The sequence below is a fragment of the Leucoraja erinacea genome, chromosome 15 (genome assembly GCF_028641065.1).
Source record: "Leucoraja erinacea ecotype New England chromosome 15, Leri_hhj_1, whole genome shotgun sequence".
Lineage (NCBI taxonomy): Eukaryota > Metazoa > Chordata > Chondrichthyes > Rajiformes > Rajidae > Leucoraja > Leucoraja erinaceus.
Window position 1 is genome coordinate 13174033 of NC_073391.1, and position 14922 is coordinate 13188954.

A 14922-nucleotide genomic window follows, 5' to 3' on the forward strand; every position below is an offset into this window, starting at 1 on the left:
CAGCGGATAAAGAGTAGGAGGTCCCGGTGAGCGGATCATCGGTTCTGCGGCGTGGTTCGACGGGTCCGGTGAGGCAGCGAGGTGAGTAGGCCCCCCTAGATCTCGAGGCCCTAAGCTTAAGCTTGTCTAGTTTATACGTAAATCCGGCCCTGCTTACTCCCCTTGGAATCTTTCTTCCTTCTAGGAATGAACTGATCCTGCGCCTTCTGTATTATTCCTAGAAATACCTGCCATTGTTGTTCCACTGTCATGACTGCTACGGTATCTTTCCAGTCAAATATGGCCAGCTCCTCCTTCATGGCTCCATAGTCCCCTTTATTCAACTGTAACCTCTGATTTACCCTTCTCCCTCTCCAATTGTAGATTAAACCTGGCCATATTATGGTAACTACCTCCTAATGGCTCCTTAACCTCAAGTTCCTTTATCAAATCCGGTTCATTACATAACACTTAATCCAGAATTGCCTTCTCCCTGGTAGGCTCCAATACAAGCTCCTCTAAGAATCCATCACTGAGGCACTCCACAAACTCCCTTTCTTGGGGTCCAGTACCAACATGATTTTCCCAGTCTACCTGCATGTTGAAATCTCCCATAACAACCGTAGCATTACCTTTACTACATGCCAATTTTAACTCCTGATTCAACTTGCACCCTATATCCAGCCTACTGTTTGGGGGCTAGTAGATAAATCCCATTAGGGTCTTTTTACCCTTACATTTCCTTATTTCTATCCATACTGACTCCACATCTCCTGATTCAATGTCGCCCCTTGCAAGGGACTGAATTTCATTCCTCACCAACAGCTAACCCTGCCCACCTGTCTGTCTTTTCGATAGGAGGTATACCCTTGACTATTCAGTTCCCAGCCCTGGGCCTTCTTGCAGCCACAACATCATATTTGCCAATTTCTAACTGAGCCTCAAGCCTGTCCACTTTATTTCTTATACTTCGCACATTCATATACAACACTTTGACCTCGGTATTCACCTCCCCTCTCGCACCGCTTGCAATTGGCCCTGACCTTACTCTCTTATCCCTTTTCAAACTTTCCTTCCCCCCCCCCCCCACTATTTAATTTAAACCCACACGTGTAGCCCTAGAATGTAGCTGCTTTTGAAGGAGCAAGCACATTATATTAAAATAGATCAGTGTGATTAAGTAAAAGGCACACACAGGTTACTTAAGATTCTGGTTTGTCATTTATTAATGGATTCATACTGCAAAAATATTATTTAGCAAAACTGGATAAATAACATTAAGATGACAGTTGGCCACCATGAACAAAACATGAGCATGCTATCTTGCAAAAAGCCTTAAATTACAACTTAACATAGATATTACAATACATCAATAAGGCCTTGTACTGTATAACCTTATTTCAACAAAAATAAATGATTTAAACTATTCATATGTCATTTTAGGGAAGCTATAGTATTGGGGTTACTTCAATGTGATCCATATATTGACCAACCCTCTTCCCCTATTCGATTATATTTTTAATAATCCTGTTAAGATGTAACAAATGCTTATTATAATCGTAGTAAAGCCTTTTTAAACAAATATATTTCCAGTAGCAATGTTTTAATATCTATATATGGAACAATATAGATTTTGGTTGTACTAAATGATTTTGTTTGTACCATCAAAAATTATGGCAACCATATACAACATATTTTGCAAAGCAAAGCTGCATGATCTATTTTTGTATACATATGTTTTAATTTCAGAATAATTTCACATATTCAAAATCAACACAGTGACTTGTATGTATTTTGAGCAGTATAGATGCACGCCAGTCAGTAGATTAGTGCAATGAGTAGGATCTAAGAACCAAGTACTTAATTACATAATATCAAACAGAACTGTACAAAATCTCATTCTCTCACAAATAAATGCACAATATAGACTTATAAAAGGCCAAAAGACATTTAGCAATTTAAATTTCAGCATTTTCCCTTTTTACTTGGACTAATCAGAGCAAACATATATAATTGTAACTTTATATACATTTTTTTCAAAAAAATACAACAAATTTACTATTTTGGAATATCCCAAGAGATAACAAAAAATGATGGAAATGTTGACACTTTCAACCCTTACATATTTGTGTTTGTTAAAACAGTGCAATATTCTGGATATTGTGTTATATTCTTCAGCACTAAATTAATGTGCAGAGTTGCTCCATTGGAGCGTATTCTGAGTTGTTGAATTAAGACGAGTTAGAGTTGCCTAGTATAAATGACATCTCACAGGACATCTCTAGGAACTGGCTTGCCTGTCCTTTAGCTTTCATGAAATGCCAGATGCTACCAATGCTACTAAATGCTAAATAATACTCGTAAGCTAGACATTATTCTTATGTTCTCATTTGAGAAAGCAGTGATTTGTTTGGAAGATTTGATGCTTTGCTGCATTAAAAAAACCTTGGCTGAGCACCAGAATTGGCCCAAATTAACTCAGATCTTGATCAGTAGAAGAGCTGATTTGGATGCCTAGCAACAAAAAATAGGGCACCAAAAGCCTGAATAACTTGTGTAGGAAAGAACTGCAGATGCTGGTTTAAATCGAAGGTAGACACAAAATGCTGGAGTAACTCAGCGGGACAGGCAGCATCTCTGGAGAGTAGGAATGGGTGACGTTTCGGGTCGAGACCCTTCTTCAGACTGAATAACGTATCCAATAAAGAGCTGTCACTTTCTCAATTGTTGCCTTTCTCTATTTCCAGCTCCTATGTTGTTTTTACTATAATGAGGGAAACTCTCTGAGGAAATTGGCCATTTTAAGATAGAATATATTTAAAATAAAGTTTTGAAATAATTATGAAATGTAAAGTGCTTAATCAGGTAATATGCTTGTAATTTTTTACTCTGTTATTCCAGAGTTATTGAATTGGTCTCAGTATACTTGCCAGTGTAATACAAAATTAAACCTACCATTGAGGGCCTGACAGTTAATGCAACTGTAATTCTCTCACTTATTGTCTCCCCTACATCGTTTCTAGTCTAAAATTGGTAGGTTTCAAACTTTAAAAAAAAATTGCTAATAACTCAATTCTGATTTCTATGTTATCATGTAATGAACCCTCAGCTCTTTACATGATTGAACCAATGTGTGGACATGTTTAGAAACAATGAACCTACTATTTGGCACAATTGAAAATATTGTTCTGAATACAGTCTTATTGGCATTTTCACTTAGGAACTTAAACTAAGTGCGTGTCACCTGAGGCAAACAAAACAGTACTCAATATAATTTGCAATATAAATTGATGCAGAAGGGAAGCAGATGGCAAATTGTATCCTTCAAATAGCTTTAATCACTTAGTGAGATAATCACGTTTGACCTTTTATAAGTACTATTCCTTATACCTTAATGTGAAAATAAAGAAAGCATGTGAAATGAACAATATGAGCACTTCATTAACGTAATGTGAGCACGATAAAACATCCCACATTAAATCTGTATTTGTTACCATCACTGTATATATTCTACAAAGATTCATTTGTGTATTGCACAGAAAGATAAGCAGTTCACTGGGTAGACTAGCAGTAATAAATGGCAGTATACACATGGTAGTGTGCTTTCAGATTTACTCGCTTGCTTGTCCGCAATATCTCTTAAAGGTTGGGTGTAACAGTACCCGCAGATTATCAAAAATTATGGCAACATTGCATTCAACATCATGCTTAATTAATGCATGCATCCTTCCCCAGGCAACTATGGCACAGTGGAAGCAGATATTATAAAATGTGCTAAGTTATTCTCAGGCATAACTATTCAGAAGTTTAAATAAGTAACCTAGGCATTTTTGCAAGTGGCTATTTAGTTGAAAAAGAAGAACCAAATATAGGAATTTCTGTGTGTATGTAATCTTGTTGTTTTATACAGAACATCAAAGGCTGAAAATGTCTAACCATTAGAAGAGATAGTTGACTGTACAATGGTCTAAGAGAAAATAGAATGCATATATTGAAGATTTTTAAGCTATATAAACCAACATTGGCTAAAGAAAGAATTGTTTGGTTTTAATATTAATATGAAATTGGTTTATCTTCTTGAAAATATTTTAAAAAATAGATTGTTCTTCAGTTATTTACATATAAAGAAATCTGGTGAAGCAGCTATTCCATTCTTTCAGTTTAGTAATTTGAAGATCAATTTATTAATGGTTACATGTATTCTGAATGACAGAAATAATTGAAAATTTAACTTTGAACGCTCATGTGTCATTTTAAATACAGTTATAATATATACAAATTTATACATCTCCATGTGTTTTAAAATTTAAGAGAAGGAACCGTGTAAGGAAAATCTGCATTTGGTAATGGACTTCAATTGTACCGAATTTTAAACAGTTAAATAAAAATTCTCATCAAAATACTAAATTGTATTGTACCTTGGACTTATTGTTTTCAATATGCTCCCTACCTACATTGCATTATATAACCAAAAACAACTTAAAACAGGCATTTAGTCCTTTATACCTCTGAGGGGGAAAAGTCTTGCCTCACATGGAATTCATCAAAGTTTATTGTGGCAAAAAGTGAGTTTGAAATAAGTTATCACTGCGCCAGGATTCTCTTGAGAGCAGATGGTAGTTTCTATATACTTTCCCTTTATCCACCCATTCACCTCGTATTTGTGCCCTTTCCACCCTGGATTTAATGGCTGATTCCCTACCAGTATGGCAAGTAGTCTAACATTTGGTCAGCCTGTTGGGTTTCGGCTGCAGGTGGTAAGTTACTCATTGAAATGCCAGATGCCAGTGGCTTCAGCCACATTAAATGTCTGGATTTTAGGTCTCTTTTTGCAGCTTAAATAGAGCAGCAGATTTGTTCCTTATGTGCTTCCAGTGCAAATAAATCCAGCAACTTCTGCATCACTTCAATTGGTAGCATTTTTCAACTTGTTGAACAAGATTTAAAACAAGGCATTGTGAAGGAAGGAACTGCAGATGCTGGTTTACGCCAAAGATATACACAAAATGGTCAGACTAAGAAGGGTCTAAGGCATTGTGAAGTCTGAACTCGCCACAATAAAAAATTTGAAAGGATCATATTAATAAGGATAATATTTACTTATGATCACTAGTTTCCTGTGTTTATTATGTTGCGACAAGGAAGAAAGGAAAAGAAAAGCAAGTGTTTCCCACAGAACGTCTCTCAATGGGATTGCTGAACGGTATTGCAATCACTAAAGGAACTCAATAAAAATACATGATGTTCATGGACTATAAATAGAAATTAAATTTGCATTTGCCAGAACATTATGAACAATGTGTTATATATGTGAATTGACAATCATTTTGTCAACTCCATAATTTATGAAGGAATGTAAACACGAATGAGATCTTCTAAAAAAAACTATTTCTCAACTAATTCACAATTTTGTTGAATATATCCATAAAGTAAGTTTGTTCCTACTATACAATAAAACAAAGTGGACTGAATATTCTGTATTATCTTAAATAACGTTCAAGCAATGTTAACTTGAAAATTGTATGTTATTGATAGATTACCATTTAAATATTGAGAGGAGTTCTTTCAAATTGTCTAAACTATTTCAGATTTATTTCATTGTTTATTTCCATTATTTTAATTCAAAGTACTGGACAACAAAAATAAAAATAGTAAATATATGGATTCGTAGTCCTATGCATCAGGAAATATTATTTCTATATTCATTGAAGACTGTAGGTGCAAAAGCCAGAACTTTAAACTTGTGATAGTTTTTTTTATCAGGAAATTAACATAATTGGGGTCTGTCATTTTGAGATACATGAATTAACCAGGGACAATCAGCACAGGTTTTGTGAAGATAGGTAATATTTGACCAATTTTATGGAATACATTAAATAAGTAATAGTGAGGACAAATAATGTGGTTTATGTACATTTTCAAATTAAAATTGTGAAAATAATAGCAACAAAATTCAGAGGAATACAGTCACATAAATGGCATTGGTTGGCATCCACAAAAGATGCGGCACAGAATATTCTATCGGGCGAAGGTGTGAACCTGTGGTTTTTAACAAATAAATGGTGTGATCAGGGATTAAGGGAAAACAATTAAAAATTGCAAAGACATGATAAACCGTGTGAAAGATTGCAGGATGACAGACAATGTGAAGAAATGTTGATGGGTAAGAAAGCAGGTGAATTAAATGTAGAAAATGCAAAGTAATACATTGAAGAAGATTAAGGAAGAGAAATAAACCTTAAAAGGTAAGATTTTACAAGAAATGTGCGAGTGGTAGGAGCTTGGTAATTGCAAAAATCATGAAAGGTTTCAGTGCAAATAGGTAAGGCCATTCAAAAGGCAAATGCAATTGTTTATTTTGCATGTAGAGGCATAGAATAGAAAAGAAGAGGCAATGTTGGATATATCCCATACTTTAGAAGTGCAGTTCATCCTGGAACTGATTGCAGGTAGGTGGACACAGGTACCACATAAATTCCAGTTGTGGGATATTCTAGCTCCGGGATATTTTACCTCCTGGGCCTTTTCCAGAGGGGTAAAGTCAATTTCAACTTGTAAATGAGGGCAAGCAGTCTCTAACTAACATATGGGAAAAATATGTTCTGCTAGGAAGAAGGACTGGACAGGCTAGATGCAGGAGAAATGTTCCCAATGTTGGGCGAGTCCAGAACCAGGAGCAACAACCTTAGAATAAAGGGGAGGCCATTTAGGAGTGAGATGAGAAAAAATGTTTTCACCCAGAGAGTTGAGAATTTGTGGAATTCCCTGCCACATAGGGCAGTGGAGGCCAAATCACTGGATGGATTTAAGAGATAGTTAGATGGAGCTCTAGGGGCTGGTGGAATCAAGGGGTATGGGGAGAAGGCAGGCACGGGTTATTGATAGGGGACGATCAGCCATGATCACAATGAATGACCTCTTCCTGCACCTATTCTCTATATTTCTAATTACTGGCACACAAGTAAGTTCTGAGGAAGGCATGTATTTGCCAGGGTCCTGCAGAAATGGAGTGGTCAATAATCCTTGGGAAATCTTTTGGACACTTTCATCAGGGAGTACACAGGAGAGCTCCCCTTTAAATGCTCTCATTGCCTTCAGACTGGTGCATTTTTATGTCAGAGTATCCCAACAAACTTTTATCCAGGATGTTCTTGCCTGTCGGGACACAAGGAACTGCAAATGCTGGAATCTTGTGTAGAAAAAGTGCTGGAGAAACTCAACAGAGGCAGCAATTCTGGAGGACATGAAAAGGCAACTGTTTCAGGATCCTGCATGGCTGCCAGGAGAACAGGCGTTAATGGCCAAGTTATGAATTCTACATTTATAAGAACTTTCAGACTTGAATAATGGCTCCTAAAAACATGGCGACTCTTGTATACTGTCTCAGTGTACTATTCGTATAAACATCTACTTAACTAAGATTGTGCTTATGTATAGTAATACTTTTATTGACTATATGCAAAATAGAAATTTGACTTTACCTCAGTACATGTGACAATAAACTACCATTGAGCCATTCTTCAGGCTGGCTTGGCCAGGCTATCAGTGAACAGAAATTAATTCAGAAATCAGAAATGGGATGCTGCAGTTTCACTGGTCCACCACTCTCCAACCTGAATATGGAACTGTAATCCCTCCCTTCAATGCACAACAGTTGACATATTGCAGTGAGCTATTGAAACCAGAAGATTAAAAAGGCGACAGTAAGTATAGGTGCACCAGGATTTAAGAGAAAGAAGTTGTTGGCTAGGATTGAGATGGTTACAGTATAACCAGATTGGGAATCAAGATGATGGATTATTTTAAAATAAATAACATGTATAATCGGTGACATTAAGGAAACAAAAAACAAGTTAATTATAGAGATTAAAAAGTTAGGAAAATTGGTAATATGAAAGATTTTTGCCACAATCTGCTGCTAAGGAAGAGTGCATTAAATAATTTAAAGAATTATTTAAATAATTTATTTAATGAATCAATGTTGGTTTAAAAAAAAGCAATAGCATTGAATGTTGGGAGAATAGAATTGGGCTTGTGATCTCATAAAATGAAATATCATATCTATTTTTTCCCCTATATGTAACAATCTATGATGACAAAAGTAGTTATGAATAATTGGGTAATGAAATGAATAAAGAGAAATAATTTACATTTTTTCCTTCAATTTTTTGCCCCATGTAGTTCACATTTTCTCTACAATTTTGGAAGTCTAACAAAAACAAAACAGAATGCTGACCATAATTCTGACTTTATCATCATTTCCTTTCCATTTTATATTCGTTTGTTTGCTGAGTACATTTGCACTGGGTATAAATTAATCCTTCACTGTTGATATCATATCACTTGGCTCCAGTTCAAAAATACACTTTCATTGCATTCTTTACATTGGCATATCTCGTTGGCTACAAATATTTTCAAATATCTGTTCACTAACAATGACAATGACTGTAGATGTCCAATAAAGTTGTTTATTAGACAGAAACCATGTGTAGAAGTGGAGTGATGTGCTCATCAACCTACTGTTTGTTTCCCGATCCCCATTGTGAAACATGAACATTCCAACAAGTGAAAATATGGAACAATGAATAAAATGAGAACCATCTAGAGAAATGTTAATAAAACTATGGTAGTACCAAGTTAACAAACATATAAAATGTAAGTTATTTAATTTTACTTTCTAAAATGTCATTCTGCCACAGTGATGGGAAAGTAATCTATAATAACCAGGGAACTGATTGAAAGTTTTGTGTAGGAAGGAACTGCAGATGCTGTTTTAAACCGAAGATAGACAAAATAGCTAGAATATCTCAGCGGGTCAGGCAGCATCTCTGGAAAAGAGGAATATTTTACGTTTCGGGTGGAGACCCTGTGGAGTGGGTTGATTGGCTGTTGGTTCATGAAACATAGAGGTTGCATGCACATTGGCATCAGAACGGCAAGAACCGAGAGGCCAAATGCAGTTGGCCTCTATATCAGATATCCTGATATAGTTTGCAAGATTAAGGCTGCCCTGTATTGGGCTGAATCAACAGCAAAAGGGGTGAAGAAGACACGGCTGTGAGTTGTGATGGAGGATCTAGGGCTTACCATCCCAAGTTATGTCTGTACAATGTTGACGAACGGTAGCAACTGAAAATATAAATATATAAAAGGAGAGACTTCTGAACAACTGTATTATCATTCATCATGTTTACAAACAATAAAGCCATCAGGTAAGCCAAAACGCATGATATGCAACTAACATTATAACACTGTAAACTTTTCATAGAAAAATATATCTATTATATGCATCACACCCAACCTTCTGAAAACAAAGCAAACTCTAATGCACAGTATAAATTCACATTATGTAACACTTGGAGGGGGTTCAGAGATTGTTGATATTTTTTTCAAAGCAAGTGAAGCTGTTTTATCAGTAGATTTTCACTTTTCTGTACATTCAAGATTCAACATAATATGAGTGATAATGACCTATTCTGTTTAAATAATGTTCTGCCGGGAGATTATGACAGAAAATGTACTTTGTTCACTCAGTTAGAAACATCACACAACTGTTAATAGAAGTGTGACTCCCCAGTTACTGTAACCTAAATGCTTTCAAAGCGCAATCACGAGACAATGAAGGAAAGGCCTTCAACTTATTAGTAATATTCTTCTAAACATCAAGTGCGTAGCAAAATACAAAATAAATTCTTGATAATTTAATGTACAAAAAATGCTTTACTGGCCCATCAGCTAACAATTCAAAAGATAAAAAAAATCTGTAAGGCAAACATATTTATTTGAAGTTGGCATAATCGGAGTGAATGTCGAGGAAATCTTGCACCACCTTGTAGCAGAAATCATACTGCTCCTAAAATGAAAGAGTAACACAACTTATTAAAGAATTACACTGTAGATATGCCCTATTACATACTTAAAAAATAAATTCAAGTTGGCAAGATGGTGGCAGTGGAGGGAGGAAAGGAACAAACAGTGCTGCTGAGTGGCCTGGGGCTTGGCTCCCATTCCGAGGTCGGCTATGAAAGGCATTCCGAGGTACGAGGATGGACCAGTGGCCCTATGAGGCAAAGGGGGGTGCGTTTGTGGGTAGACGCATCGGGTTGGATGCTTGGTGGAATGGGATTGCTGGAGCCTTGGGTTCGATTGGATCAGACGCTGCTCCAGGAGGCCAAGCGGATCGGAAACAGCCTGAAGTGTCATGGAGCAGCGGCGGAGGACATCGACAACATCACCTGGCCATTGCTGATCCCTGCAACTCCATTCCAGTGCCACCACCAAAATAATGGGCTTTTATGGCTAAGAAGATTACATTTTTAACAATTTTGAACAAGATGGCATCAGAAATGTGGCAGCTCTTGTGTAGTGCCTCAGTATAATTTACTATTCTTATACTCTTGTACCTAAATGTGATTGTTTCTTTGTATAGCAAGATGTTTACTGAACTGTATGCGAAAAAGGAATTTCATTGTACCGAGGTACGTATGAAATAAATCACTGTTGAACCATTAAACAGGTCCCTATACCTCTTACCTCATCTCCATCCAAGGAAACAAGCGATATTTCACCCATGGGAGACAGAGGTTCACATGAACCTCCTCTAACCTCATCTACTGCATCCAGTGTTTCCGATATGCCCTCCTGGATGGAACACTTGTGCTCAGTCCACCAGGATCTAGTGGATCTCCCGGTTGCTAACCATTTCGACTTCCCTTCCAATTTCCACAATGACTTTTCTGTCCTAGGCCTCCTCCATTGCCAGAGTGAGGTCATGCACAAGCTGGAGTAACAGCGCATCGTATTCTGTTTGGGTACCTCCCCCCTCGCCCATACAATCCCTCACCTTTTCCCCTACAGCCACCTTTTCTTGCCCTTCCCTATGCCCCACCTGGATGCCCACCTATTTCTCCACCACTCACCCGCCTCCCCCTCCTGCCACTTTCCTCCTACTGGCTTTACAATCCACAACTCTTCAACTGTGTTTCATATCTTCGGCTCTTATCTTTGGCCTGTTCCCACCATCTGCCTATCAACCCCCCCCCCCCCCCCCCCCCCCCCCCCCACCCCAACCTATGTTTACCTATTACCTGCCTCGCTTTGTCCTGCCTTTCCCCTTTTCCAGCTTTCTTCTCTCCTCCCCCACCCCACAAATCAGTCTGAAAAAGGGCTTTGACCTGAAACATCACCTAACCGTTCTCCAGAGATGCAGCCTGATCCAGCTGACTTTAGTTTAGTTTATTACTGTCATGTGTAACAAGGTACAGGTGCACAACCTTTTATCCGGAGTTCCAGAAACCGAAAAGCTCCGAAAACCGGCCATTTTTTCCAGATGTCGTCTGCGCACCAAAGCTCGCGTTTGGTGCCAAACTTGACCCAAAACGACCCACGGTCAACCCAGGTCTGTACTACTGTAGCGGCTGCCTCCTCCCTGGAGACCGGGAGACGCTTAAACATCTGTAAATCATTGCTTAAATGTTAGTCAGTTAGTTTGGAGGGCTTTTATGTGAAGGGGGGTGAAGGGGTAAACTTTAATTCTTAGTCCCCTACCTGGTCGGAGAGGCGGGGAGCGGTCAATGCCTTACCGGGTCGCCGTGCAGTAAGCTCCGCAGCGCTGTGGCCGGTGGGGCTGTGGGCGACGCCGGTTGTAGCTCCGACCCCGGCAACTCCCGGCCGGACGACCCAGCTCCGCGAATGTCGGGAGTCGGCGGCGTCGCAGCGCTGGGATACCAGCGGGGAGCGGGCAATGCCTTACCGGGTCGCCGTGCGGCAAGCTCCGGAGCGCTGTGGCCGCCGACACACAACATCGCGGAGCGTCGCTGGATTTGGAGCCGCGCAGCCAGGGGTAGAGTTGCCGGGGTCGGATCTCCAACCGGCGCCGCCCGCGGCCGGACGGAGCCCCCAGCTCGACGGCTCCAAATCCAGCGACGCTCCGCAATGTTGTGTGTCGGCGGCCACAGCGTTCCGGAGCTTGCCGGACGGAGCCCCCAGCTCCGCGAGGTTGGGAGTCGCCGACCAGGTAGGGGACTAAGAATTAAAGTTTCCCCCTTCACCCCGACTCCACCACCACCACCACATAAAATCCCTCCAAACTAACTGACTAACATTTATGCAATGATTCTCCCGGTCACCGGGGAGGAGGCAGCAGCTCCAGACTTTTCAAGCCGCCCGCGCTACCTACCTAATCTACGCTAAAAATCTTCCATTCTGAAATCCGAAAATGTCCGAAATCCGACAAGTGTCTGGTCCCAAGGCTTTCGGATAAAAGGTTGTGCACCTGTACAGTGAAAAGCTTTTTTTTTATTACTCCAGCACTTTATTTCCTTTTGTGGATTTACCAGCATTGACAGTTCTTTGTTTCTCCATCTGATATATGTACTGTTTCCAATTTAATTTTTGCATTAGGAAATCCGGAACAAATAAAATAACATACCAATGTCTGCACCATATGTGGTCGTTGCATTCGTAAACTCTTAACAGTCTGGAAAACATCTAGAAGGCCTTCAGCTTTCACTCGCTCCAAAATGTTACTCAGTGCAATGAATGTACCTGTTCTGCCAGCACCAGCGCTGCAAAATAAATGGATGCAAGTCTTGCTTCAATTACACTGTCACATGGATTGGATTAAGTTTCCTTCAGTCAATTGAATATAATGAACATTTTAGTTTACAGCATTACAATATTAAGAGCAGCTTTGACCAAACATTGCATCTCATTGACAGCAATTGCAAAACACCACGTTTGTTGAGAAAAAGTAATTTACATCTTTTTTTTCTCTTACAGTTCTTCGGATCTTAGTGAGGAGGGGATATACTCAGCGACATCCCATGAGATCCCAATGTTCTTCCTGTCTAATGCCACCATATTCCTACCCCAACACAAGGCATTTTGCCTCAACGATTAGCAGAAGCCAACTTGTTTTCATCCGAGCATTATGGAGTAAGTGGAGGAAAAGCATCAGAGTATGTTAAATGTCCAAGGTCAGTTCTGTTGTGCAGAATGTCTTGGACCTCGCTCACGATAGAATGTTGAAGTGCCAGACCCTCAATTAAAATCATTTGATGGCCCTTTGGACCTCACATGTTTAAAACATCTTTCCAGGCACTGAAGACTTTTATGAGAGCATTGAACTATGAGTTTCTCATATTACACAATTTGGACTATATCCATATGGTATTAAAAAAAACATTGCATTGATTTTATATATTTTGGCAAATGCAGTGAAAAATGAAAAAACTGCTGAAAATGTTGTGTTTGTGAAAAGATGATAGGACAAAAAATAGTTGGTAGAAATGCAAGCTCACTTCACAGCCACACTTCACAGTTGATCAAAGACATTTAGAGGACGTTACATCCTTTTAAAGTAAACATGAGAGGAAGTATTTCCACTCTACACCAAAACATTATATGTCACTCAATTCTTAACACCTCTATCTACTGCTGCTGACCCAAGGATTTAATGGTTTAAAAACATGCTTTTTATGATATTGGAGTTCACATTTGGCTTGTGCTAATTGATTTTCAATCCTAGCATTTAATACATTTCTGTAATGTGGGAACAAAGCAACAGTAAATTAAAAGTGACATCCTATGTAGGGTTAATTGAAGGACAGACTGGCACAACTTCTGAAATCACCCAATGCATAACATGGTGAATTGTTGATTTTTGAGTTAGTTCTGTCACAAGTAGACTTACCTATGATGCAGGTTTCATACTGGCAATGATGGAGCCAATGAGGATCACAATACGTTTGGAAACTTTTGTTATCAAGGTTTATCCAAAACATTGTTTACATTTCCAATGGTGATTTTGCCATTATTATGAATTGGATGAGTACAACAGTAACCCCTACCCCTCCATGTGTTAATTTTCATTTGGATGTCTGAATTTTAGACCCAAATAGTTCTCAACGCCTACATGAAACATTATAGACAGGTACAACAACTAACACATTTCATCTGTCCTCCCATTCTATGTAATGCCTAGACTTATGCTAGCTATAGATTTGAATATACCTATAAATTAGAGTCTACTGCACAGTTATATGGAAGATGAAGTGTTTTCAGCAATTTCATATCTCCAGCTTCTGCAGTTTTTTATTTTGTTTTCAATTATACTTGACTTGCAAGTCCTAATTCCAAACCTCGAAGTTCTTTTTAGAGGGGGAGGAATTTCTGGCTTGCTGACAAAGAATCCCTCCATCCAGTCAGATATAGTAGGATCTGACCTTCAGTAGGATATGAGGCTCATAAGATCCTATCTGTTCATGAAAAGCTCATTTGATTTCCCAGTTAGTGCTGGTGATATGCCAATGCTAAATGACCAGCAGCACACACTTGTAATTTTGTGCCTACACTGCTTCGTCAAGTCAAGTTGTGTTTTTGTCACATGTACAAGTACGGTGAGGTACAGGTATAATGTAAATCTTGCTTGCAGCAGCATCACAAGCACATGGACTCAGACAACAGATCTGACAACAGACAACATAAATCACACATGAATTCTACAAGACAGTGAAAAGAAAAGTCTGCACAAAAAAAAGACATTAATGCAAAAATACACTATTAGAAAATACACAATTAGTGATAGTGCAAGAGGTGATCCATTGCCAAGATAGGATTAGGGTCATGTAGGTTGCTTCAATAACCTGTTAGCAGTAGGAAAGTAGCTGTTCCTGAACCTGGCGGTGTGGGACTTTGCGCTTCTTTGGATAGTTTGTGGTCATAATTTATCAGTGGCTGTGTATTGGATCATGCAATACCTGCAATGCACTATGATCGGATGATTGCCGGACTTTTGTTGTTGCTTCTGGACTGCTGCGATTAGGTCTATCATCCCTTTACCCTCCAGTGGGATGCCGATCTCAGGCCAGTCGTGAAAATGAAACTGTCGTACTGTCCTCTCCTTGTTTTCCTGAATTTCAATACAAATTCATTTAAAATAAA

At 38.8% G+C, this 14922-nt stretch overlaps 2 protein-coding genes and 1 long non-coding RNA gene across 13 annotated transcripts in view; 1 reads left to right on the forward strand and 2 right to left on the reverse strand.

Moving 5' to 3' along the window:
* LOC129703955 (uncharacterized) overlaps positions 1 to 13711 on the forward strand; it is a 51520-nt gene extending 37809 nt beyond the window's left edge. The window contains exon 5 of the long non-coding RNA XR_008724661.1: positions 12760 to 13711. This is a non-coding gene — a long non-coding RNA (uncharacterized LOC129703955). The remainder of the gene's footprint in view (positions 1 to 12759) is intronic.
* Positions 1 to 14922, reverse strand: part of mki67 (marker of proliferation Ki-67) — a 274252-nt gene that overhangs the window by 84749 nt on the left and 174581 nt on the right.
* ptprea (protein tyrosine phosphatase receptor type Ea) overlaps positions 9136 to 14922 on the reverse strand; it is a 259188-nt gene continuing 253401 nt past the window's right edge. For all 11 annotated transcript variants that reach the window (XM_055646692.1, XM_055646691.1, XM_055646694.1 and 8 more), the window contains 3 exons: positions 14739 to 14890; positions 12410 to 12545; positions 9136 to 9832 (listed from right to left, as the gene is read on the reverse strand). In XM_055646692.1, the coding sequence (XP_055502667.1) occupies positions 9758 to 9832; positions 12410 to 12545; positions 14739 to 14890 (363 nt within the window). In that variant the 3' untranslated portion in view covers positions 9136 to 9757. The remainder of the gene's footprint in view (positions 9833 to 12409; positions 12546 to 14738; positions 14891 to 14922) is intronic.